This window comes from Ceratotherium simum, chromosome 22, assembly GCF_057802395.1.
Source record: "Ceratotherium simum simum isolate JZ-2026a chromosome 22, ASM5780239v1, whole genome shotgun sequence".
Taxonomy (NCBI): Eukaryota; Metazoa; Chordata; class Mammalia; order Perissodactyla; family Rhinocerotidae; genus Ceratotherium; species Ceratotherium simum.
In genome coordinates this window covers 45050436-45076399 of record NC_141921.1, presented here as the reverse complement: position 1 = coordinate 45076399, position 25964 = coordinate 45050436, and the positions used below count along the sequence as shown (strand labels likewise).

The 25964-nt window shown below is 39.1% G+C and overlaps 1 protein-coding gene across 1 annotated transcript; it reads right to left on the bottom strand.

Moving 5' to 3' along the window:
• Window positions 1-8261: 8261 nt before the first annotated feature.
• Window positions 8262-24993, bottom strand: TNFRSF9 (TNF receptor superfamily member 9). Its single transcript, XM_014783832.2, has 7 exons — window positions 24826-24993; window positions 23996-24103; window positions 23220-23357; window positions 22601-22667; window positions 20960-21048; window positions 20276-20410; window positions 8262-9469 (listed from the first exon to the last, which is right to left on the bottom strand). The coding sequence occupies exons 1-7, from the start codon at window positions 24941-24943 to the stop codon at window positions 9381-9383; spliced, it is 744 nt and encodes a 247-aa protein (XP_014639318.1). The 5' UTR covers window positions 24944-24993; the 3' UTR covers window positions 8262-9380.
• Between the last annotated feature and the right edge of the window lie 971 nt (window positions 24994-25964).

Below are 25964 nucleotides of genomic sequence, written 5' to 3'. Positions count from 1 at the left end.
CCCAAGGAACTCAAGGGTGGCTATGGAAGCATTTAACTGTTTTTATGTTAAGGAGACACAACCAGCAACCATCCTGAAGCTAACCAAGCCTCCCTACAAGAGCTATGCCCATGACCTTGCCTTATTTTTAATGTGAAGATCTCTTCAGGAGACGAGTAAGCCTCATTACCATAATCTGTAGTGTACCCACCTCTCCCTTTTGAATATTCATTTCCCAACCGAAATAAAACTTCCTGCTTCCCTTTGTTCAGGGATGCTTTAACTTTGGAAATGATTCCTCATGGCTTCCTACTTGCTGCAAGTACACTTTACTTTGTGAGACAACTTCCACTGGTGTAGAGTCTTATTTAACTCACCAGGAGGCAAGCCCACTTGGTTCGGTATCAAATCGGTGACCCAGAGGGGACATACCCCCTTCGTGGTGCCTGTGCTGCCAGCTTGATGTCACTGCCCTGTTGGGGGACCCAGCGGCCGCACGGAGTGCTTTGCTCGGAGGATCTCTCCATGGAGGTGAGTGGCGCCAACCCCACGACACAGCTATAAGAGTTATTTCCTTAAGTTGTCTCACAAAACCTGTCTGTTGGGGCCTGGCTTCAGGCTTCAAGTCCCCACCCAGAGGTAGCCTGGCTCAAGGGAGTGAGAGTGCCCTCTGTTTGGAAGGATTGCATGACGTGTCCACTCCAGAAGGGCCAGTGCTCGGTTCTGGTGAAACGGGAGCCATCCCTGATGACTAGTCAGGGGTCAAATCCCCTCTGGAGATTGAATCTCATCTGGAGTGACAAGGTAGGGGTTTGAGGCCCCTTGAGGTCACTGAGTCTGTCTTTGTGTTGTGCCTGTGATCGGGAGGAGGGGTCCCCTTGGGTGACGTTAAACCCCTCTGGAGTTACTGAGCCTGGTTTTTTTGTTTATTTGTGTGTGTGTTTTGGTCGAGGACACTCGACGTTTTCCACAGTCTGTCTTTTCTGGACTCCGAGGTCTTCTTTTTTTCCTTGCCCTCCTTATCAGTGGTCGCTGGATGAAACCAGCGTCCACCCATTTTATTCTCCCTTTAAGGACTTAGTTATGCGGCCTGGGTCTGGTTTCAGGCTATTACAGTGCTAGACTTCCTCTGGGCACAACCTTGTGGCATCTGCGTCACCACTAACCGTCACAGGTTGCTCTGGGGAGGTTGGAAACAGACCATAAGGAAAGACACCAGAATCCACAGTCAGAGAGCTCTTGCAATGACTAGTCTTAAGAACTTTATCAAATTTGGAGTCTCAACCTCCTCTCGCGGTCTTAATAAAAGCTCCAGATCCCACCCCCACCCCTGGGAGCCCTCCTCTGGGCTCTGGTTTTGGAGAGTCCGTGCTCCACCTCTGGGAGCTCTCCTCTGGTTTGTGGGCACCTGGAGTGATTCCATGTTGGCCCCTGGTCAGTCATTTGACTATCTGGAACCCTGTTTAGTCTCCTGTCAAGAACCTGTTGAGTGTTTTAGGCGCCTACTGAGTCAGTTTTGGGGACAAGAGACCTATATTCTGTAAACTGTCCTGCAGGGTTGTGTTGCCCCAGTGGGGGAACTGTTGTTTGTGTGACCCTTATCTTGATAATCCTTGGGAAGAGGCCATAAGGGCAAGGCCTGATCACCTTTTTCTCTTCTTTGTCTGTCTCGTTTGTCACCTCCACTTTTGTCAGCAAGTCAAGGTTAAGTTCAGGCTGGACCTGAGCAGAACCTGGACCTTCTGTCAAATTGAAAACTTGAAAACCTTTTGCCAGGAACTTAACTCTCAATCCCAGCAATGGGAACCCTGGCCCCCTACCCACTCTAGGCTTTTACCTCTGGCTTCCCTGGCTTGCCTCGTGCTGGCTCAGAGGCTAAGTGCCCGGGCTGAGTGGGACTTGACTAAATTGTATAGCTACGTTGACACCCGCAGTTGAGCTCAGCACCCTTCTCTGGCCCGCTGTCAGTCAGACACTGGCTTTACTGCCATGGAGAATGCCCCAAGCATCCCTGGAGACTGACCGCTTGGGTGCATTTTAGTAATTGGAAACACTTTCAGTTGGATGAGTTATGCCCCAGAAACTCCATCTTAAAGAAATCTTGACTGCTTTCTCTGTGTTTTTATGATGTAGACTTTCTGCTCCTGTCTTCTCTAGAACCTCAGAGCCATTCTTTGAAATGCAAATTTTTCTCAGAACTTAGTGAGTTTTGTACCTCACCAGATTCATAACAAAAATTTAATGTCTCTGTCTGTGTCTACCTGTGTGTTTGTGTCTATACGTATGTGTGGGGGATCAAGATTGGCCACCTCAAAATGTGTCTCTTTACCTTGATTGTTTTGGGAACAGGATATTCTGAGGGAGGACTTGACCTCCCCAACCACTAACTGCCTGAAATAATTTAAGATAAGAGGACTGTACCCAGGACAGGCCATCACCATAGATAACTCTGGGTATTGATAGACTGGGAGGGTCCTTGCTAAGCCCATTCTAATCAAAGTTCTGTTTACCAAACATTTACATTTGTAAGGGAAATCTCTGTTTGTAAAATTATCTCCCTCTCTGTACCAGGACCAGGGGGTAATGACCTCATCTCTAGAAACTTATCAGTGAGGAAGGTGAGGCCTTAAATCTGCATAATAACCTTACTCTTGTTTACTGTGCTTTTCTGGTAAAAGCAGCCCTAGAGGCAGTTCAGATTCCACCCAGTTCCTTTATCTCAGAAAGGATTATCACCTCTCTGGGGAGTATTATCTAGCCCATCACCAAGTCCTAAGACTGGAGGGAAAAAAAAGGGAGAAAGGCCAAAAATCAGCCACCAGAGCACTGTTGCCAAAAATCTAGCATCTTGAGTGTCTTCTCCAAAAATATTAGTAAAAAGTCTTAGAGCAAAATTTGAATTCATAACTAGGAAACCTTGTGCCTGATTCATGACAGTAATTCTAAATCAATAGCTGTGGAACCTCTGTGTATGTGTGTCTATATGTATGTTGTAATTGTGAGATATTGTTCTACCTCCACATGGTATGACCAAAATTAAGAACTCTATTGAAATTGGCTTAAAGTAAGCACTTACATAAACTCTAAATATAATAGAAACGAATCCAAATGTCTTTCAAGTTAACGTGATATAAATCAATCTTGGTAAATGAAAGCTGGTTTAAGTTTGTTGGTTTGATTGAAATAGGCATGCCCTCAGAGCAGTTAGTATTTGGATACAATACTGACATGCAGTCTGGGTTTATTAGTCAAATAAGCTCATGTTATCTGTTACAAATTCATCAGCAAAAAATAGCTTTAAATGATAGCTAATTGTGTCTAATATCTCATGAAGTTATCATGGGTAATCTAAACATAGTTGTTGGAAACAAATGATTTAGGTAGATGAAAATGGGTAGGAGCTTTTGTTTACAATAATTACGTTTTATGGTCAGTATACTAGGAAAAAAACAGCTTCCAAATCCTTTTTGGTAACTTAGAACTTTAGAGTTTTGCTAACTTAAATTAAATGATAAAAATTTGTTGAGTATCTGGGTTATTTCCAAATAAGATAAAATACTGAAACATTATTGCTAAACATATCTAAGTTTATCTACTTTTGGCTTCTTATTACAGAGAAACTAACAGGTGTTTTGGGTCTATTGGTAAATTGGTCTTGTGTTTTATTAAGATTGTACTATGAAGTAACATGTTTCTAAAAAAATATATGAAAAGTGTTTAAAATGCTAATGTAAAAGAAAGTTTATTATTTCTTACTTAGTTTTTACTTAAAAATTAAGGTTCCTAAGGGTTAAAACTTCTAACATGTGATTAAAGCTACTAAAAATTAAGGAGGAAAATATCTTTGTATTCAAGGAAGGTAAGATACATGTTTTCAGTAAAGAAGGTATAAATAATGGAGATATTTTTGTTTTGATTTGCTAAGAAAGACAAATTTGTCCTAAAGTGCTAGAAGGGAAGAAAGGAAGGCACAGGACAAATTCTGAATTCAAAAAGTGACAGAAACTTTGTGAAAGTAAAACCCTGTGGAGTTATATGCATGGTCAAGTTGGCTAAAATTAAACTAAATCCAATTAAGTAAATGAATTTAATGTCAAAAGTAAGCTGGTGCAAAATTAAAATTTGGTCTTCTTTCTCTTAAAATAATTTCCTCTGTTCAAAAAACTGAGGTACTATTTTAACACTCTGTTTGCCCTTGACTGTTTCTGTTGTCACTTTGGTTGAATGGATAACTGAGCATTGTTTCACAGTGAGTGTTGTTTCCTACTTGATCAAGTGTTTTGAACCCTTTGATATTTTTGACAAGCTTCTCCCTACAAAATATTCAGATCCTGAATGAAGTCTTTCTTTTGACTTGGAAGAAGAAAAACAAATTTTTTCCCCTTTGAGAATTCTCAGAGGGCCCCTCAGGACTTCTCAAAGAAATTTTCTTTCTGCCTATAAAGAGGAAGATACCACACTTATTAGGCTTATATGGTATGTTATATTACATGGGAAGCATTGTCAAATAAGTAATGATAAACCTTCTTAGGTGGTATTATGTGGGTAAATATTACTGATATAAATGTTTTAAAAACTGTGTAACAGTACTAAAATTCTGCTCTGTCCTGGTTATAAGTCATAATTCTGGTTATTATTTTAAAGTGTTGTATGTCACAAAAATAAACCAAATTTCTTTGTTAATTGCAATTTTGAGGTCTTATTGTTTACAGACAATTATTGTTTTACTGTGATACTTTTGCAAAATATGTTTCATCTTCAGAGAAATTCATGGAAAGGACTCTGAAACTTACTCCAGAAAAAGGCTTCTGATAAACTTTCCTATTATAAAACTGAACTGGGTAAGAAATTACAGAACTCTAACAGAGAAATTGATGACTTCATGAAACTGCTAACAGAAGATTAAGATCAAGAATTGATTATACAGGACTGAATAATGGAGGACGATGATTATAATTTTTATGATTTTTCATTTGAAATATTGCTGATTCTTTGATGTTTTGTTTTTTGCAGATTTAAGGAAACTTTTTCTCCTTTCTCTTAAGCCAACTATGACATACCAACTTGGTAAATTATAACTTTGTAAGCAGAATTGAAACATTTATCTTTTTCTCCCTACCTGATCCCTCCAGGATTTGGAAACTCTTAGAGAGTGAGTATTGTTTTCATGGCAACATAGTTATTTGCTTAAGTTCAATAAGAATCTGTTCTCCTTATAACAGGACACAATTGGAAACATTGGCTATATTACCAAAGCTTTGACTGGAATATCATATTTGAGAAATACATGCATAAACTCAGATATGATCAAACAGCTTTTGAAAGACAAAGATTGGACTTCATGGAATAAAGTCACTTGGAAACATTGGCCTGATACCTTGTTTACAGAAGTTCCAAGCAATCTTATCCAAGTGAGGAAGGAAGGTCACTTATCTGGCAGGTGCCTGGAACCTCAATATTTTGGGGAACCTCAAAAGAAGAGAGGGATTCACCCAAATCTGTAGGTATTGCAGGCAAAATCTGATGACAAAGTTCTTGGCTTGGTTTTCTTGGCATTGAGAGGCCTTTAAAGTTCAATCTGAGATTCCTTATAAGAAAGCCTATCTGATCAGTTGCTATTCTTGCTGCACTTATGTAAATAATTGAATCAAGTTTTATTGAAACTAGACTTATTTTGCAAACCAGTTAGTCTTAATTAAGCTATTTTTGGTAAAAATGAGGGTGATTTTAGAGAGAAAAATTATGTTTCAATAGAAACTATAGTGCACATTCATGGATATTAGATTCTAGTTCTGTTAATTGTCTTTGAGGTTTTTGTTTTATATCTGTTAAATGGACTGGATCCTGAATTCTTCTAATCTCCTGAAATATCTGGCTACAAATCTCCAAAGTAACGTTTTCAATTTTCCCATCATTTTCACTTGGAATCATTGAGAACTGAACCTGCACTTTTTCCTGAAGCCTTGGAAACTGAAGCTGGAGGACTTGATATAAACTTAAGAGATTCATGTCTGTTGCTGTGTAAGGCACTCAGAAAGATATCTAAATGCAGGATGACATCATCAGAGACATTTTAAGCTGCAAAAGATGCTTCAACACTGACATCTAGAAGTCTTCTTAACTGGCTGTCCTCTGAACTCAGAAACTGGTTTATAATTTACTCCAACCATTGACCTTGTTTTTCTTTTGTTTCCATATAAATGCTTCTTATTAAATACCTGATTGCTGGCTTCCACAATATAGTCCTAACTTTGGGAGCCCATGTGCATCACTGCCTTCTAAAATGAACTTAACTGGACTGATCTATTATCAGGACTAAGAGATGTGTTCAGTGAGATGGAACCTACCACTCAGCTTCTGGACTATGAAACTTCTTTAAGTTTCAAAAGGACTGTGAGATAGGATCAGAATTGCTAAAGCATTCTTTTCTAAGTAGTCACCCCTTGGATCCACCACAGATGGGTAAAAAAGGCGCCCACGCCTGAACATCAAGAGAGATCATCACAGACAATTGATGACTCTGAGTTTTCCTGAAAACCACTCTCTGATTTGAAACTCTTGTTTCAGTGACACTATGCAGATAAATAATGACTGGCTATCCACCCCAGGCTCTGCCCTGGATCCTAACCAACCCCTTATCATTTAGGTGCAGTATGCTTACAAGGAGGTTGCATGTTCCTGGACAGCAACATTGGGTCCATCAGACAAATGGGCAACCCAGTAGCTAGACTATAAAGAACTAGTGGAATCTGGACGGGGAAAGGGGGGCAAGTATGCCCAGTTCCTGAACACATGGAGGCCATAAAATTACAAATGGTTGTTACAAACAATTTGGGGCTATGCCTCTGGTGACCCACAAACCTATTTGAAGATTAGCTATAAATTCTGCTCCTACTGGTCCCTATGACAATGCCCATGCTCAGCAGGGAGCAGTTACAGAAGATGGACCTTTGACCTGTACCCCTCAATAATGAGGAGCAGGATAAAACTAGAGGGGGGATTTGTCACCAACTAGTGCCCCAAGGAACTCAAAAGTTGGCTTTGGAAGCATTTAACTTTTTATGTTAAGGAGACACGACCAGCAACCACCCTGAAGCTAATCAAGCCTCCCTACAAGAGCTACGCCCATGACCTTGCCTTATTTTTAATGCAAAGATCTCTTCAGGAGAAGAGTAAGCCTCATTACCATAATCTGCAGTGCACCAGCCTCTCCCTTTTGAATATTCATTTCCCAACCAAAATAAAAGTTCCTGCTTCCCTTTGTTTGGGGATGCTTTGACTTTGCAAATGATTCCTCATGGCCTCCTATTTGCTACAAATACACTTTACTTTGTGAGACAACCTCCACTGGTGTAGAGTCTTAGTTAACTCACCAGGAGGTGAGCCCACTTGGTTCCATATCAAGTGGATACGGGATCAATGAACACTTATACACTGCTGAGAGGAGCATGAATTAGAACAACCACTTTGAAAAGCATTTCAATATTGCAGTGGACTCTTTATTGATCAGAAATATTTTCTGCCCCTCCCTGAGTGAAGATTATACTTTCTGCCCTATTGATGCCCAGTTTGGATTCGTGACTTGCTCTAAAAGTTGGAGTCTAATCAACTACATAGGAGCAGAGTGACATGTATCCCTTTGCCATAAGACAGCCAACATTCCAAATAGAAGCTGCTCCCTCCACCTACGTCCCAGAGTGAAATAGCGTGGAACAAAGCCACAGCCAGCCTGCAGTGGGCATGTAATGACAGCAAGAAATGCACCTCTGTTGTTTTGTTGTAATCCATTAAGATTTGGGGGGGTCATTTGTTATTTCTGCATAACTTAGCATATCTTTATTGATACAAGTACTAGTTCATAATGTTGAACACTCATTTGCCCTAAGATCCAACAGTTTCATTGTAAAGAAGTTTCCCTGGAGACACTCTTGCACAGGAGACACACAAAAGAACATTCATAGCAACATTAATCATAACTGAAAAAAACCTGGAAACAACCCAAATGTCCTTAGAGAATGGATGATAAATTATGGTATATTTGCAAAATCATACAGCAGTCAAAATGAATGCATTCTAGCTACATACAACAACATGAATGACTCTTATAAATATAATTTTGAGTGACCAAAGCAAGTCGCAGAGGTCTCCATACAGTACAGACCATTTTCAGAAAGCTCAAAAATAAGCAAAATTAAATAATATAGTTTTAGGGTACATAATTATATGATAAATGATTTTTTTAAAGCAAGAAAATGATAGACAACATTCATGAGAGAGGTGGCCCAGGGGTGGGGTGGGGGGGGGAGGTAGAAGATGAGAGAGGGAAACAGCCCACAAATTGATACTCTGACCTTGACTTTGACCCTATAAAGGGTCAGATAGCAAATATTCTAGGCTTTGTGGGCTATACAGTCTCTATCACAACTAGTCAACTCTGCTGTTGAAATGCAAAGACCACCTTAGACAATATGTAAATAAATGTGTGTGGCTGTGTGTTTCAATAAAACTTCATTTACAGCCTCTGAAATTTGAATTTGAGTTCCATATAGTTTTACATGTCATAAGGCATTATTCTTCGTTTGATTTTTTTTAACCATTTAAACATATAAAAACCATTCTTAGCTCCTAAGCCATACAAAGACACGTGGTGTCTCAGATTTGGCCCTTGGGAGTTGGCAGATCCTTCGCTAGTGCTCTGGTTGTGTTCACGGTGTGCTTCATACTTATTTCACTTTTTATGTATTTCAAATATTATTTTTAAAATTTTTAAGAATTAAAGAAACATAAGCCCTGGCTCAGTGGAGAGCAGGACAAAAGCAGATGCGAGGAGGGAGATATCATGGTGCATGCAGAGACTTACGAACTCCTTCCAGAACTCTTCCTCAAGATCTGAGATTTTTGCCCTTGACCCCAAACTTGGGCACTGTTGTCATTCTCCTCCTCATAGCGGGGGGTGGGGGGGTCACTGTGTTGAATACTGAATCAGTAGAACATTTGGTTGGGGATATTTCATGCATCTTATGGCTTATTGTCAGATGTTATATTAGCACACAGAAAAAAAGTGAATTGATTTTGATTATAATTTTAGCTAAACCATTGGCATACATGATTAAATTTAAAATATAATTCTCTTTGGATTTCAAAAAAAACTAGCTCAAGCCTGTTAAGCAGTATCTAGAAAATGCCCCTTTACCACCAGCTGTGTCTCATACTTCTGTTCTGTTAAAAGTGGTACATTTTTAAAGGCCAACTCATTAACATTTGGAAAAAACTTGTACGGGGTAATCCTGTGTCTTATCCAAGATGGTATTTTTCAATTTAGAAAGATATGATAGCGCGTGGCTCGTGTTTCTCCTTCGATTCTTCTCAAGAGAGTCCCAACAGTTTTTTGGATTTCTGCTTCACAGTTCGCATTCTCCTTCTTCTTCTTCTGGAAATCGGCAGCTACAGGCATCTTCCTCTTGGGCAGTTTGTGCTGGTCTCATAAATGCTAAAAAGTAATTTAAAAGACACTTAACTTTATCTATGCAGAGATAGAAGTATAATGATGTACACCTGAAATATATACAATGTTATAAACCAATGTTACTGCAATAAACAAAAAAAAAGACACAACTTTTGTTGTCTGTTTTAATCATTTAACATCTATTTTCCATAAATCACAGTTGCAGAACATCTCTAAGTAGCAAATATTCTCAACTTTAATCTGAACAAACTCATTGACAAGAGAGGTATTAGCAAGCACAAACTTTTTCTCAAGATTATTCAAGATTTTTTTCTTTTTACTCAATACTCTTATTGGTCCTGAAAAACTATTGGTCCTAAAAAACTATTTTCTTTATTTTCTACAATGGCTAAAAACAGTCTTGAGCATGAATGACTATAGCATAAAATTAGTCATATCCCAAACGTAACTATAGTTTCAATTCAGCAGCACATATTTTAGTCTTGAGGGTTACTTAGATTACACATTACATAGTTTCTTTTGAATGCTTTTGGCTTCAAGATGTTAAACATACTCTCATTACTTCCATATATTAGTAATTAAAGAACTGATTTATGCATTAGTTTCCAGGTTTTCTTTTACACATTAGTGTGAAGTATTTGTGTTACTGCTGAGCAATCTTTAATCCTAAGAAGATATTTTTTTATAGCCTGACAAAGCAAAAGGCCCTACTCCAATTTTACATGCTTGTTACCATAAAGAATAACCAAAACCCAACAACCACACTATCTCCAAGAACTTATGAGAAACTGGCAAGACATTCAGAAATACCAATAGGACGTATTTTTCTTTTGAAATAGCATCAAGGATTAATTTTAAAATGGAAATCTGCTTCTGGAAAGATGGAGTAGTCATACTTTTTCCCATTCTTCCTGCTAGGTATCACTGAAAACTCCAGACATTTTATATATAACAAACATGAGAAAAATCTGAAAGGTGGAGAGAAGAAGGCAGACCAGCTAAGGATCTTGGGACCCAAGAAGAACATAGGCATGAGTTTCCTGGTTTTCTTTCTGCCTCGTATGCTCCAGACTGGGAACTGGAGAAGTCAGCAACCTAGAAATGCTGATGGATGTAGACTAAAAAAATACCCCAAGAAAAGTCGGCTCTTGCTAGCTACAAAACCAGGAAAGGAGTGGCATAGCAAGACTGAAAACTTTTAGATAATAATCACTCTACACTAGAAAAACATCACAGAAAAAACTGTGGCCCCCACACCCAAGCCAACCAGCAAAGGCCAAGTGGAGAGCCTAGACTTCCACTCTTGCCAAGTTGTATCAAGGCTCACCTCCCTCTCCTCACGAGGGTAGTGTCAGAGGAGGCCTAGTGGAGAGCCAAGACTTCACTGCTGCTCAGCAGCAAGGAGGCCACCCCCTTCTCACTTCTTCACTGTCAGTGGAGGCCACCTGGAGAGTAGTAACAAAGTGTCTTTCCTCATCCCAGCGAGGGTGTTATCAGCAGAAACTCAGTGGGGAGCCTGAACTCCACACATGTCTAGCAATAACAAGGAGCCCCTCATCTCCAGGAGATCCAGTGTAGAAACTGGACTTCTCCTTCTTCTGCTGGAGTGTGGTGTTAGAGGAAGCCAGAATAAATACAAGCTTCCAATTAGATCCAGAATCTGATAACATCATATCCAAAATGTCTGGGTTTCAATCAAAAATCACTTGTCATTCTAAGAATCAGGAAGATCTCAATTTGAATAAGAATAAACAACAGATGCTCACATCTAGATGATATAGATATCAGAATTATCTGGCAAGGACTTTAAGGCAGCCAACATAAAGATGCTTCAACAAGCAATTGGAAACACGTTTGAAACAAGTGAAAAAGAAATAGAAGATATTTAAAAAAGAACCAGGTAGCAATTTTATAATGGAAAAATTACAATAACTGAAATTTTAAAAATCAATGAATGGGCTCAGCAACATAATGGGAAGGACAGAGGAAAGAATCATTGCCTAATCTGAACAACAGAGAGAAAACACTAGACAAAAAATTAACAGAGTGTCAGGGACATGTAGGACTATAACGAAAGACTTAATATTCATGTCATTGGAGTCCTAGAAGAAGAGAAGAAAGAGAGTAGGGCTGAAAAAGTATTTGGAGAAATAATGGCTGAAAATTACCCAAATCCAGAAAAAGGCATAAGCTTACAGATTCAAGAAGCTGAGTGAATCCCAAATAGGATAAATCAAAGAAATTCACACCAAGATGCATCATATTTGAAGTTCTGAAAACAAAAGACAAAGAAAAAATCTTGAAAGCAGCCAGAGAGAAACAACCATTACAAGAGATATACAAAGAGATATACTCAAAAAACTACAGATAAATCAAAATGGAATTCTAAAAATTGAATTAATTTTTAGTAATCCACAAGAATGCAGAAAAAAACAAAACAGAGAAATGAAAACCAGAGAAAGCAAACAGAAAACAAAAAATAAAATGGCATCTTAAGCCTTCACACATAAATAATTACATTAAATATGCATGGTTTAAACACACCAATTAAAAGACAGAGATTGGTAGAATGACCCCTATATGTTGTTTACAAGAAATTCACTTCAAATATAAAAATGTAGGAAAGTTGAAAGTAAAAGGATGCAAAAAGATATATCACATATATATTAATTTAAAAAAAGCAGAAATGGCTATATTAATAACTGATAAAGTAGACTTCAAAGCCAAAAAAATTACCAAACACAGAGAGGAACTTTACATAATTATGAAAGAGTGAATTCGCCAAGAAGACATAGCAATACTAAATGTGTATACAGTAGTCCCCCCTTATCCACAGGGGATACATTCAAGACCCCCAGTGGATGCCTGAAACCACAGATAGTACTGAACCCTTTATATACTATGTTTTTTCTATACATACATACCTATAATAAAGTTTAATTTACAAGTTAGGCACAGTAAGAGATTAACAATAATAACTAATAATAAAATAGAACAATTATAACAGTACATTGTAATAAAAATTATGTGAATGTGGTCTCTCTCTCACAATATCTTATTGTGCTGTACCCACTCTTCTTGTGATGGTGTGAGATGATACAACGCCCCTGTGATGAGATGAAGTGAGGTGAAGGATGGAGTGGGACAGCACAAGATTTCATCATGCTTCTCAGAACAGTGTGCAATTTAAAACTTAGGAATTATTTCTGGAATTTTCCATTTAATATTTTTGGACCACGGTTGACCATGGGTAACTGAAACTGTGGAAAGTGAAACTACAGAAAAGGAGGGACTGCTGTACACCAAACAATAGAGTTGCAAAATAGGTGAAGCAAAACCTGATAAAACTGAAAAGAGAAATACACAAATCCACGATTATATTTGAAGAATTAAATGGCCCTCTCCCAACAGTTGATAGAACAACTAGACAAGAAATCAGCAAGGATATAGAACTCAACAAGTCATCAATCAATATGATCAAATCAATATTTATAGAACACTCCACCTGACAGCAGAATACACATTCTTTTCAAGTGTCCTTAGAACATATAGCAGGATAGACTGTATCCTGGGCCATGATACAAACCTCAACAAATTTATTTTATTTATTTATTTTCTTGTGTGAGGAAGATCGGCCCTGAGCTAACATCTGCCAATCTCTTCTTTTTTTTTTTTTTTTTTGCTGAGGAAGACTGGCCCTGGGCTAACATCTATATATGGGACACCGCCACAGCATGGCTTGACAAGCAGTGTGTCAGTGCGTGCCCGAGATCTGAACCAGTGAACCCCGGGCCACCACAGCAGAGAGCGTGCACTTAACCACTTGTGCCAGCAGGTCAGCCCCTTCAACAAATTTAAAGAACTGAAATCATACAGAGTGTGTCTTCTGACTATAATGGTATTAAATCAGACATCAATAACAGAAAGAAAACAGGAAAATCACCAAACACTTGGAAACTAAAAAACACACTTTTAAATAATCAATGGGTTAAAGAGGAAGTCTCAAGGGAAATACAAAAATACATTAAACTGAATGAAAATTAAAAAACAACCTATCAAACTTTATGGGTCACAGCTAATTCAATACTGAGAAGAAAATTTATAATGTGAAATTCTTATGTTAGAAAAGAGGAAAAGTCTCAAATCTATCATATAAGCTTCCACCTCAATAGAAAAACAAGAGCAAAATAAATCCAAAGCAAGCAGAAGGAAGGATATAATAAAAGTAAAAGCAGAAAATAGTGAAATAAAAACAATAGAGGAAATCAATGAAACAAAGAGCTGGTTCTTTGAAAAGATCAATAAAATTGACAAATCTCTAACAAGACTGATACAGAAAGAAGAGAGAAGACATACATTATCAATATCAGTAGGTGATATCACTACAGACCCTGCAGACAGCAAAAGGATAATAAGGTAATACTATGGATAACTGCAACACATAAATTGGATAACTTAGATGAAAAGGACCAATTCCTCAAAAAACACAAACTACCACAACTCACTCGATATGAATTAAATAAATAGACCTATAATTATTAAGGAAATTACATTTGTAGTTAAAAATCTCCAAAAAGAAAATCTCTAGCTCCAGACAGTTTCACTAGAGAATTCTACCAATTGTTTAAAGAAGAATTAACACCAGTTCTATAAATCTCTTCCAGAAAATAGAAGAGGGAAAATGTCCCAACTTATTTGATGAAACCAGTATTACTCTGATACTAAAACCAGATAAAGACAGTACTAGAAAATAAAACCACAGACCAATATATAGCTGCAAAAATTCTTAACAAAATATTAGCCAGCAGAATTCAGCAATATATAAAAAGAATTATATACTATGACCAAGTGGAGTTTAGTCCAGGGATGCAAGGCTGGTTCAATATTCAAAAATAAGTTTATGTAATACACTATCTTAACAGGCTAATGAAGAAAAATTACATGATCACATTAATTGATGCAGAAAAAGCACTTGACAAAACTTAACACTCATTCACGATTTTTTAAAAAATTCTCAGAAAACAAAACAGAGGAGGAATTTCCTAAATTTGATAAAGAAGATCTACTAAAAATCTACAGCTCACATCATACTTACTGGTAAAAGACTGAAGCTTTCCCCCTAAAATTAGGAGCAAGGCAAGGATGTTCACTGTCATCACTCTTATTCAACATACTACTGGAAGTTCTAGCCAGTGCAATAAGGCAAGAAAAAGAAATAAAAGTCATTACAGATGGGGAAAAAAAACAACTGTGCCTATTTGCAGATGACATTATAGTTTATGTAGAAAATCCCAAAGAATACACAAAATACTCCTAGAACTAATAATTGAGTTCAGCAAAATCATAGGATACAAAATCAATCGGCAGAAATCACTCATAGGGGCCGGCCCAGTGGCATAGTGGTTAAGTTCACGTGCTCTGCTTCAGCGGCCCAGGGTTCACAGGTTCAGATCCTGGGCACAGACCTATGCACCGCTTATCAAGCCATGCTGTGGCAGGTGTCCCACATATAAAGTAGAGGAAGATGGGCACGGATGTTAGCCCAGGGCCAATCTTCCTCAGCAAAAAAAGAGGAGGATTGGCAACAGATGTTAGCTCAGGGCTAATCTTCCTCACCAGAAAACAAAACAAAACAAAACAAAAAAATCAATTGTATTCCTATATACCAGTAATGAACACGTGGAAACCAAAATGATACAACACCATTTGCAATTATTTAAAAAAATTAAATACTAAGGCCTAAATTTAACAAAAGATGTACAGGACTTGTATGCTGAAAACTACAAAATGCTGATGAAAGAACTCAAAGAAAAGACACATAAATGGAGAGACATATCATGTTCATGGATAGGAATACTTAACATAGTAAAGATGTCAATTCTCCCCAAATTGATACACACCTTTAACACAATTGCTATCAGAATCCCAACTGACTTTCTGTATATACAGATAAGATTATCTAAAATTTATATGGAAGGCCGGCCCTGTGGCTTGGTGGTTAAGTGCGCGCGCTGCGATGCTGGCGGCCCGGGTTCGGATCCCGGGTGCGCATCGAGGCACCGCTTCTCTGTCCATCCTGGGGCCGAGTCCCACATACAGCAGCTAGAAGGGTGTGCAGCTATGACATACAACTATCTACTGGGGCTTTGGGGGCAAAAAATAAAAAAATAAATAAAAAAAAAAATCTTTAAAATTTATATGGAAATGCAAAGGAACTAGAATAGCTAAAACAATTTTGAAAAAGAAGAATAAAGCAGGAGGAATCACTCTACACTCTACCCAATTTCAAGACTTGTTTTATAGATACCATGATCAAAACTATGCGGTATTGGCAGAAGAATAAACACATAGATGAGTGGAACAGAAGAGAGAAAGCAGAAATAGCCCCACACAAGCACAGCCAACTGATTTTTGACAAAGGCACAAAAGAAATTCAATGGAGGAAGGATAATGTTTTCAACAAACGATGCTGAAGCAATTGGACATCCATAGGCAAAAACATAAACTTGACCTAAACCTCTCCCATCTTACACAAAACTTAACTAAAAATGAACAATAGATTTAATTGTGAAAGATAACATAGGAGAAAATCTAAATCTTTGCAACCTAGAACTTGGTGAAGAGTTCTTAGACATGACTCCAAAAATGAAAAATATTGGCAAATTAGACTGCATCAAAATTCAAAACCTTTTCTCTGCAGAAGACGCCGTGAAGAGGATGAAAAGGCAAGCTCTGGACAGGGAGAAAATATTTACAAACCACATATGTGACAAAGGACTCATATCTAGAAGATATGAAGAACTCTCAAATGTCAACAGTAAAATAAACAAACAATCCAATTAGAAAACTGGCAAAAGACATGAAGGAACATTTCACTGAAGAAGATATACAGGGACTGGCCTGGTGGCACAGTGTTTAAGTGCGCGCATTCTGCTGCAGCGGCCCAGGGTTCAAGGGTTTGGATCCTGGGCACGCACTGACACACTGCTTGTCAAGCCATGCTGTGGTGGTGTCCCATATAAAGTAGAGGAAGATGGGCACAGATGTTAGCCCAGGGCCAATCTTCCTCAACAACAAAAAAAAAAAGAGGAGGATTGGCATTGAACGTTAGCTCAGGGCTAATCTTCCTCACACACGAAAAAAAGAAGATATACAGATGGAAAATAAGTACAACAAAAGATGTTCAATTCTTAGGGAAAGAAAAATTAAGACCACAATGAGCTATTACTGTATGCCTGTTAAAAGAGCTGAAATAAGAAATTGTGGCAATACAAAATGCTGGCAAGGGTGAGGAGAAACTGGATCTCTCATGCATTGCTGGTGGAAAGTTAAATGGTACAATTCCTCTGGAAAATAGTTTGGCAGTTTCTTAAAAAAATAAACATACACTTACCGTACAACCCAGGAATTGCACCCTGGCCATTTATCTTAGAGATATGAAAACTTATGTCCACACAAAACCTGTGCATGATTATTCATAGCGACTTTGTACACAATAATCAAAAACTAGAAACAACCAAAATGTCTCTCAGTAGGTGACTGGTACAACCACACCACGGAATACTAGTCAGCAATAAAAAAGAATGAACTATTAAAACACACAACAACTCAGATGGGTCTCAATGGCATTAAGATGAGTGATAAAAGCTAATTTTAAAAGGTCACATATTTATGATCCATTTATATATTGAATGATTCTATTTATATAACATTCTTGAACTGACAAAATTGTAGAGATGGAAAACAGAATTGTGGTTGCCATGGGTTAGGGATGGTGGGGGGAGAGGGAGTGGATGTGATTATAAAGGCCTAGCAGGAGGGAGCTCTTTGGGATGCTGGAATAGTTCTGTATTTTGATTGCGCTGGTGGTTACACCAATCTACGCATGTGATAAAATGACATACACTATACACACAGTGTGCCAATGTCAATTGCCTGGTTTTGATATGGTACTAAACTTACATAAGCTGCAACCCCATGAATGGCACATGAGACTTTTCTGTACTGTCTTTACGACTTCCTGTGAATCTAAAATTACTTCAAACTGTTAAGTTTTAAAAATAAAGTTTTGGGCCGGCCCCGTGGCTTGGTGGTTAAGTGAGTGCGCTCCACTGCTGGCGACCCGAGTTCGGATCCCGGGCTCCCACCGGCGCACTGCTTCTCCGGCCATGCTGAGGCCGCGTCCCACATACAGCAACTAGAAGGATGTGCAGCCATGACACACAACTATCTACTGGGGCTTTGGGGGGAAAAAATAAATAAATAAAAAAAAAAATCTTTAAAAATAAAGTTTTTTTTAAATGGATTACAGTTCCATCGCAACTCACTAATTACTCATAAATAATTTTGAAAAGCATTTTATAAAGAGCTTTATCATAGTTTGGGGTGAAGACGAGAATGATAGTTCTTTAAATCAGAGGTTTAGGTGAGAGCTTAGAGGTTTAAATCAGAAATTTAGACCTCAATAAGAGCATCAAAGAGCGAACCATAGAGTAGGAAAAGATAATTGCAGCAAATGAACTGTGGACTAAAGAATACCCATAGATTAATAAGAAAAAAACAGACAACCCAATGGAAAAATGCTCAAAAGCCTCGATCAGGCACTTCACAAGAGAGGAAATCCAGATGGCCAATATAACATGAAAAGATATCCAATCTCACGAGTCATCAGGGAAATGCAAATTAAAACCACAATGAGATACTACTATCCACCCACCAGACAGATAAAAATTAAGAAATCTGGTAATATCAAGCGTTGGCAGGGATTGGAGCAAAAGGAACCCTCATACACTGCTGGGGAAGTGTAAACGGGGTCCCACCATTCTGGAAAACAGTTTGGTGCATCTACTAAGGACCAAGATTCACGTTCCTCACATCTCAGCAATTTTATTTGTAAGTTAAGAAAACAAAAACAAAACAGAAACACGTCCTTACGTGTACTGAGATACGTAGACAAAACTATTCAAACATCATTGTCTGTAATAGCCCCAAACTGGAAACAACCCAAGTGTCCATCAATACTGAACTGGGTAAACAAACTGTGATCAGTTGTTCAACAGAAGAGCATTCAACAGTGGAAATCAACCAAAGACAAATGGCAGCACTTGGAAGAGTCACCAAGATACAGCATTGAGTGAAAGAAAGAAAATGCAGAACAGATAGCACAGTGTGATTCCACTTGTATGAAGCTCACACGCAGCCGAATTAGACTGTGTTGTTAGGTAGCAAAACCATAAATAAGAGCACGGAAGTGAATACCATAAAAATCTAGATGTGGTTAGTGCTGGTGGGGACAGAGGGCTTTCATCTGAAAGGAGTTCGTGAAGCACTTCCGGGGAGCAGATAATGTTCTATTTCTTGACCCGGGTAGGGTGACACAGGTGTTCATTTTACACCACTTTGTTAAACTTTACATGTATGCATTTTTTCTGTATATTTCACAATGTAAAAAGGTTTTACATTGCTTTCAAAAGAACCTTTTTTTTTTTTTTTTTTTTTGTGAGGGAGATCAGCCCTGAGCTAACATCCATGCCAGTCCTCCTCTTTTTGCTAAGGAAGACCGGCCCTGAGCTAACATCTATTGCCGATCCTCTTCCTTTTTTTTCCCCAAAGCCCCAGTAGATAGTTGTATGTCATAGCTGCACATCCTTCTAGTTGCTGTATGTGGGACGCGGCCTCAGCATGGCCGGAGAAGCGGTGCGTTGGTGCCCGCCCGGGATCCAAACCCGGGCCGCCAGTAGCGGAGCGTGCTATGCCATGGGGCTGGCCCCTAGACTTTTTTGAATAAATTAATAGCTTTCCTTTAGTGAGTGCTGCCTCTGTGCCAGGCACCTGCTGAGTTCCTTATTAGTTAGTATCTTGTTTAATGAATGGAACCCATTATTGAAATTTCTCAGGGCCAGCCCGGTGGCATAGCAGTTAAGTGCGCGGGCTCCACTTTGGCGGCAGGGGGTTCACAGGGTCGGATCCAGACACGCACCTAGGCACCGCTTGTCAAGCCATGCTGTGGCAGCGTCCCATATAAAGTGGAGGAAGATGGGCATGGATGTGAGCCTAGGGCCAGTCTTCCTCAGCAAAAAAGAGGAGGATTGGCAACGGATGTTAGCTCAGGTCTGGTCTTCCTCACAGAAAAAAAAAAGAAAAGGAAATTTCTCCTTTAATCCAAATTGGTGTCATAATAATCCATTTCATTAAACCCACTTCAAACTCCCTCCTAGTTCTCTGTGTCTTTCCTCAAGTTGTGGATCTAGCTCAGATTAAGGCCGTTTATCAGCCAGAGGAGCAGTACTGGAGGGGGCAAACACTATTTTCTGATTCCTCTTTGCCAGTGTTCTGTATGCGCAATGGACTGGCTGTACATGGATGTGTGCACGTGTGTGAGTGCATGTACGCACGCTCACGTGCACACACACACACACACACACACACACAGAGTTATCCAAGACCGAAGCATACGTGAATTATCCTTTTCCAGAAGCCTTGGATTATGTTCTATCACCAGCTCTGTCCACCTCAGCACTATTGACCTGGGGGCTGGATAACTCTCTGCTGGGGGCTGTCCTGCGCATTGTAGGAATTTTAGCAGCATCGCCGGCCTCCACTCACTAGATGCCAGTCGCACTCCCTCCCCACTCCCCTGAGTTGTGACCACCTAAACCATCTCCAGACATTGCCAAATGTCCCCTTGGGGGCAAAATTGCCCCTGTTTGATACCACTGTGCTATACTAACCTAGTTTCTATAACTTAAAAAAAATAATCATCGTTTCCTTTCTACTGTAAAAAACCTTGCCTCCAAACACTAATATCTAATACTTTTATGTTAGTCTTACGTTGTTTGAATATATACAGGAGTTTCTTTCTGCCCTGTTTAACAACAGAGAAACGGAGCACGAGGAAGAACACCAGGAACAATGCCGTAGATGACGTCAATGCAAGAAAGATGATGAGCTGGGGGGTGTGACCTCCTGCAAAAGGAGAAATGCCTGTAAAAATATAACTTTGCAAACATACTTATATTTATATTTACATTTGTAAACCCCTAAGCATGAGGAGAAGAGGTGCCTTGGGCATCTTCAACCAGCTAACTTAGTAAACTTGCCTGCGTATTAAGAAAACTTAAAAAAAGAAACTTTAATACTTTTCCTAGAGGTCCACAAAAATTAAGCGGTTTGGCCCTTCTAGCATATAGGAAATATGGAATCTGTAACCCCCTTTACTTGGCATTAGCAAAGGTGTGGTATCTGCTTGGGTCAAGTCTCACCCTGGTCTGCTTACTAATGTGTATCTTAGACTAAGTGAGAAACACCTGAGAAAAACGGATGTCCCTTGATGCCTGGGTAAAAGAAGGGAGGCATTCCGGAGGTGCCTGTTGTGGGCAGAGAAGTAAGATATCGCGATATGGGGGTGACTTAGATTCCAATCGTAATGGCCATGGTACATTTGCTTCGATTTAACAGCAGCAAACCAGCTACGTGGCACTGCCGAGGGGGCAGGTGTGGTGGTGCAGGATGTACCTGGAGAGAAGTCGGCGGACGTTGGTCCACACACCACGTCGCGTTCCTTCGTCCCATTCACGAGTACAGACTTTCCATCCGAAGAACAGCTTAGACAGTCCAACGAAGAGTTCAAATAATTAGTTCAGGTACAGGTCATTCTAACTAAAAACACCGACATTTTATACGCAGTAAAGCAACCTAGTGACTAAATGTGTGAGTCTAGGTTCATAAAGATATTTTGAAAAACTTCCCCTTGACCATCTGGCTTCCTCCAGCTTTCACTCAGCTTTCCCGGCTGTCCACAGTTCTCCCAGCTCTACCCACCTAACTGGATTCTTCTTTGTTTCCCGGGCTGGAGAGCCTTGTTCCACGACAGCTCAGTTCAGACTGTTTTGCCGGGTTAGTCTCACACCCCTAACTTTTCAAGCATACTTGACCATCTCCGGCACATATGAAAGACAGATGAGTTAGCATGAGGGTTAGAGTTCTTAACCCTGTGACGTCTTGGCCTCAGACAGACCAGGGTTTGAGCCCTGGGTCTGTCTCTTTGCAGAATGACCTTGGGCAAGTTAGGAATCTCTCTAAGCCTCAGTTTTCTCATCTCAAAATAAGATACGCATGTTTCCAGGACTGTTGCGGAGAGCAAACGAATGACCCCAGGGACACACTTCCACGTGCCTGACCCACTCCCAGTAAGTAGCTAACATCATCATCATCATTGTCACCATCACCATCATCATCATCATCGTTGCTCTTACATCTTTTCCCTTGTCTCTTTACCTAACCCAAACCCACCCATTCTCCAAAGCCCCAACTTTCCATGCAGACTGACTTTGGATTATTTGTGTTGAAAGACCTTTTCTTAAGAAAGAAAACTTCCCAATCTGTTACAAACTAATGCTTTTGTAAACCATCATAAGAATGTAAATGATGATAACGATAATAATAAAAATAGATGATGATAAAAATGATTTTCTAGTAAGAAAATCAAACGACAAAAGAACAAAGGCATGCAAAATACAAGATGTAAGTTTTTATTATTAGAGTCGACAGATACACACCACTCTGCCAACTGCCTTGGCAGTTCTCCCTGCTCACTCTCCATGCCTGCACTGCTCTTGCTGTGGACAGACAGCAGACTGCTCACGGGCCAGCGCCTGTGTGCAGACCACACTTTCATAGCTCTGGCCCAGATCACACAAGTCGACAGGAATATTCCCATGTTCACCACTGGCTGTTTTACTATCTGTGGTGGTCTTGTTTGCACAAGTACATGGTAGGTTTTCGAGGGTAGGAAACATACTTTCCCCTCCTTCTATATCATTCTCAGTGCTGGCATTGCACACTGGAAGGCGAGCTGATCAATTAGGGAAGTAAGAGGCAGCAAAGAGATCAGAAGGAAACAAAAGAACTCTGGGGCAGACAGTAACAAAATTCCACCAGCAAATCGGATCTGGATGCTCTGGGCGTCATTTCTGGAGAAGATGCTCACTTTGTGTGTCAAGTCACTATTGCTTCACATTGTTCCCACACTGCCTATTAGTAGGACAATCTGTGTCTACACTTGATAGACAAAAAAGCTCCAGTGACAACGTTCCTTGTCTTTAAAAAAGTTAACCTAGATTCTTTATTTTGTAAGCAAAAAGAAAGTATACATACTTTGTCCAGGGTCGACAGACACCGCGTTTCTGATCATTAAACGTCCCAAAGCAACAGTCTTGACAACCTTGCATAAAAAGTAAAGCAATAATAAAAAAGGAACCATTTTTATCATTTCATAACTTTCCCTCTGATGAACATAATCACATAATAACAAAGTTAACTTAACACAATCTATACAGATTGTTCAACAATTCTTCTTGAATTTTATTAGTGATGAACAATTCTTTTTTAATATTATTATATGATGAAGATAATGACGTAATAATAAAGTCATTAACTTAATACAATCTACACAGATTGTTCAACAATTCTTCTTGAAATGAAACCCCAAGATGACTAAAGTTTTTATTCTAATTGTACACAGAGTATTGTATATATATGTATACAATGTATGAAAATGCATGGTCCTGGTGAATAGAAAATGTGATTTTAAAGTATTTCCACTGATTGAAAAACAATTTTGTGAATATCATATACTTGACTCAGCAGTTCATTGCTTGTTATTTTAAGGTGCTACAAGTCTGTGCTTTACTTTATATTCAAAGGACCAAGACCTAAGCTAATTACCGATGTCTAGATAACAAACTGGTGATAGATTGAAGAAGAGCAAACCTACCCTCTTTGGTTAATTCTTGACCTTGTTTACAATCTTGTTCACACATGGTGCATCCTGCCCCTAAGCAGTGGAATCCCGAGATGCACTCGCACTCTGCATTGCTGGTGGGGGAGCAAGCCTTCTTGGTCCTGAAAACACCTAGAAAGTGCTCCCACTGTTACATTACACTCGACCTCTGAACCCAGGAAGCAAATTTATGTTCTGCAATAAAAACTGTGCTCACTCTACTTATAATGTTTCTAATGATCTTAGAATGTAAAATTTACTTTTAAATCTCTATAGAAGGCATTTTTACATTTTGTACATTAAAAATTTCTCTCTTAAGACAAACACTGTATGATCTCACTCATATGTGGAATGTAAACCAACACATGGACAGAGAAAACTGTACTGTGGTTACCAGGGGCAGTGGGGGTGGGGGGTGGGCACAAGGGGTGAAGGGAGTCATATATATGGTGATGGACAAACAAAAATGCACAACCCAAAATTTCACAATGTTAAAAACCATTAAAACATCAATAAAAATAAATAAATAAATAAATAAATAAATAAATAAATAAATAAAAATTTCTCTCTTAAATGTTTCCTCTAGTATTTAAAAAGCTCAATCCACAAATAATTGCTGTTATAGTAAGTTATCTTACTGGACCTGCTTATCAACAGAGGAACCAGCACCTTTGAAACTTAAGACTTTCAGTAGAGATCAGCAGACTAGGGAATAAAAGCTTGTCTTCCCAACATGTATCCGGATGAAGAATACATCTTTCAACTCATACCTTGACATTGCCTGCATATATCACAGGTCTTTTGTCCACTTGTGCTGGAGAAACTATTTGGAGGACAGGGAAGGCAAATTTGATTCTTGTCTTTCCCGCAGAAATTACCTAAGGAGGGTAGATAATAGCTTTACATGTTTGACAAGGGACAGTCATCACTCAGAGCATAATGAAGGTCACAAGAAAACTAGAATGTGAAACAGTGATTAGTTTCTACCAATAAAGTCTCAATGATAGACTTTATTTTGTTGATTGACTTTTAAAAATTATACATTTGCAAGATTGCCCTTAGCATAATCACAGAATTAGAAATAACAAAATATAGATAGTGCACCAAATAAATCAACAGAAAGGGAATCATTCCCTTTATTGAATAAAACAGAATGATTTCTCTTGATTGATCCAGGAGATCAATATGACCAGACTCAGGAGGAGATCAATCTCTTTCATTCATTAGAATTTAAATGTGTCTGCCTCTCCGCCCTCTGTTAAGCCTCCTGCACCCCCAGACTGAGCACAGGTCCCCACACACAAAGCTAACATTTACTGAGGTCTCACCATGTGCCATGCACTGTTCTAAGCCCATCATATGATCCTCCAAGAAATCCCGTGAAATAGGTTCTCTTATTATCCCCAGATGATGAGGCTGGGGTGCAAGAGACTAAATGACATGGCTGCATTCACACAGCTATGATGTAGGATCCAAGAAATATTTGTAAATGAATGAAGAAAAGATCATAAAAACAGAGCTCATTAACCCTGACTACTAGACTAACTGAACCACGTTTTCAACAGAACAGATCAAACACACATGTTAATTTGGTTCTTACCAGCTGGACAGTTACTACAGGAATCCTGCGTTATTGATCTTGTCCTCTCAAAATTCATGACCAACAGCACAGTAGCCACTATGTTGTAACAGCCATTTCCCATGATGAAATCTTGCATAGATATGATACTAGGAAAGTAGATTCCAAAAGAATTGAATCAAATTAGCTGGTTTCACAAACACCACTCTGCAAAAAAGCAAAAAAAATTTCCAAGAATGAGGTGGTTTCTCCTTTTAGAATTATCTACATTTCAACCATTACCTATACAATTCCACAAGACCACAACTCAAGGTTTTTCAGGAACAATTAATGATGGAATATTATGGAAAAGGTAGAAAATTCATAGAAACTTTTATGATAAAACAAGCATGACTAAACATGTAGCTTTGTACATGTTTTCCCAAGTCTAAGCGTGCACTTTCCAACATGTTCTGCCAAAATGAAGAAATAACAATAGCAAGAACTTTTGGGGACTTTCATAGATACTTAGCACTTGCATCCAGATTTCAAGAATGCCAGTTGCTTGCTGCCCCTGAAACATAGTCCTTAAAAAGAGAATCTGTCAGTGGAAGCATCTAACAGTTTAGCTCAATGAGAAGACATTTCATTATTACTATTTGTCTGAACTGCATGTGGAAATTTCAACACCTAATTGCTAAAATGTTGAAACACCCCTCTGCTCAATTCATTATCACATTTTCTTAACAGATACATATTTGCTTATTTTGAGATTTGAATCTCATATAGTAACAAAACTAAGGAGCCAAAAAAAATCTGTTTAGCCTGGTTCTTAATCTTTATTTAATGGGCTATGGAATAAAAGTTATTCGAAATTAGAAGGGAAAAAAGTCCAGAAATGTACAAAGGGAACAAAGCTTCTACCCTCACCCCAACTCGGTTCCCCCTGTCTGCCCCAAATGAACAAACCTTGAGATCTCAGGGCTGGTGGAGAACTTTCCACTCCTCGATCTTCAGAGCAGTGATGCCTGCAGCTCGGGGGACTGCAGGTCAAACGCGGGAGCTTCAGTGACTCAGCCGGGGGCGGGGCCTCGTGGGAAATCCCCACCACAACTCTGTGAGGTAGCTCATTTGATATTTGCTGACCCCAAAATCCCCTAGAGCCCCTGTCCCCCCTCGAT

Excerpts from the sequence above, each read along its gene's own strand:
- TNFRSF9 (XM_014783832.2), bottom strand. The coding sequence starts at position 24,943 with ATGCAAGATTTCATCATGGGAAATGGCTGTTACAACATAGTGGCTACT. Across the intron at positions 24,104-24,825 it reads CTGTAGTAACTGTCCAGCTG|GTAATTTCTGCGGGAAAGAC; the intron begins GTAAGAACCAAA and ends TACCCTCCTTAG. Across the intron at positions 23,358-23,995 it reads TATATGCAGGCAATGTCAAG|GTGTTTTCAGGACCAAGAAG; the intron begins GTATGAGTTGAA and ends AGCACTTTCTAG.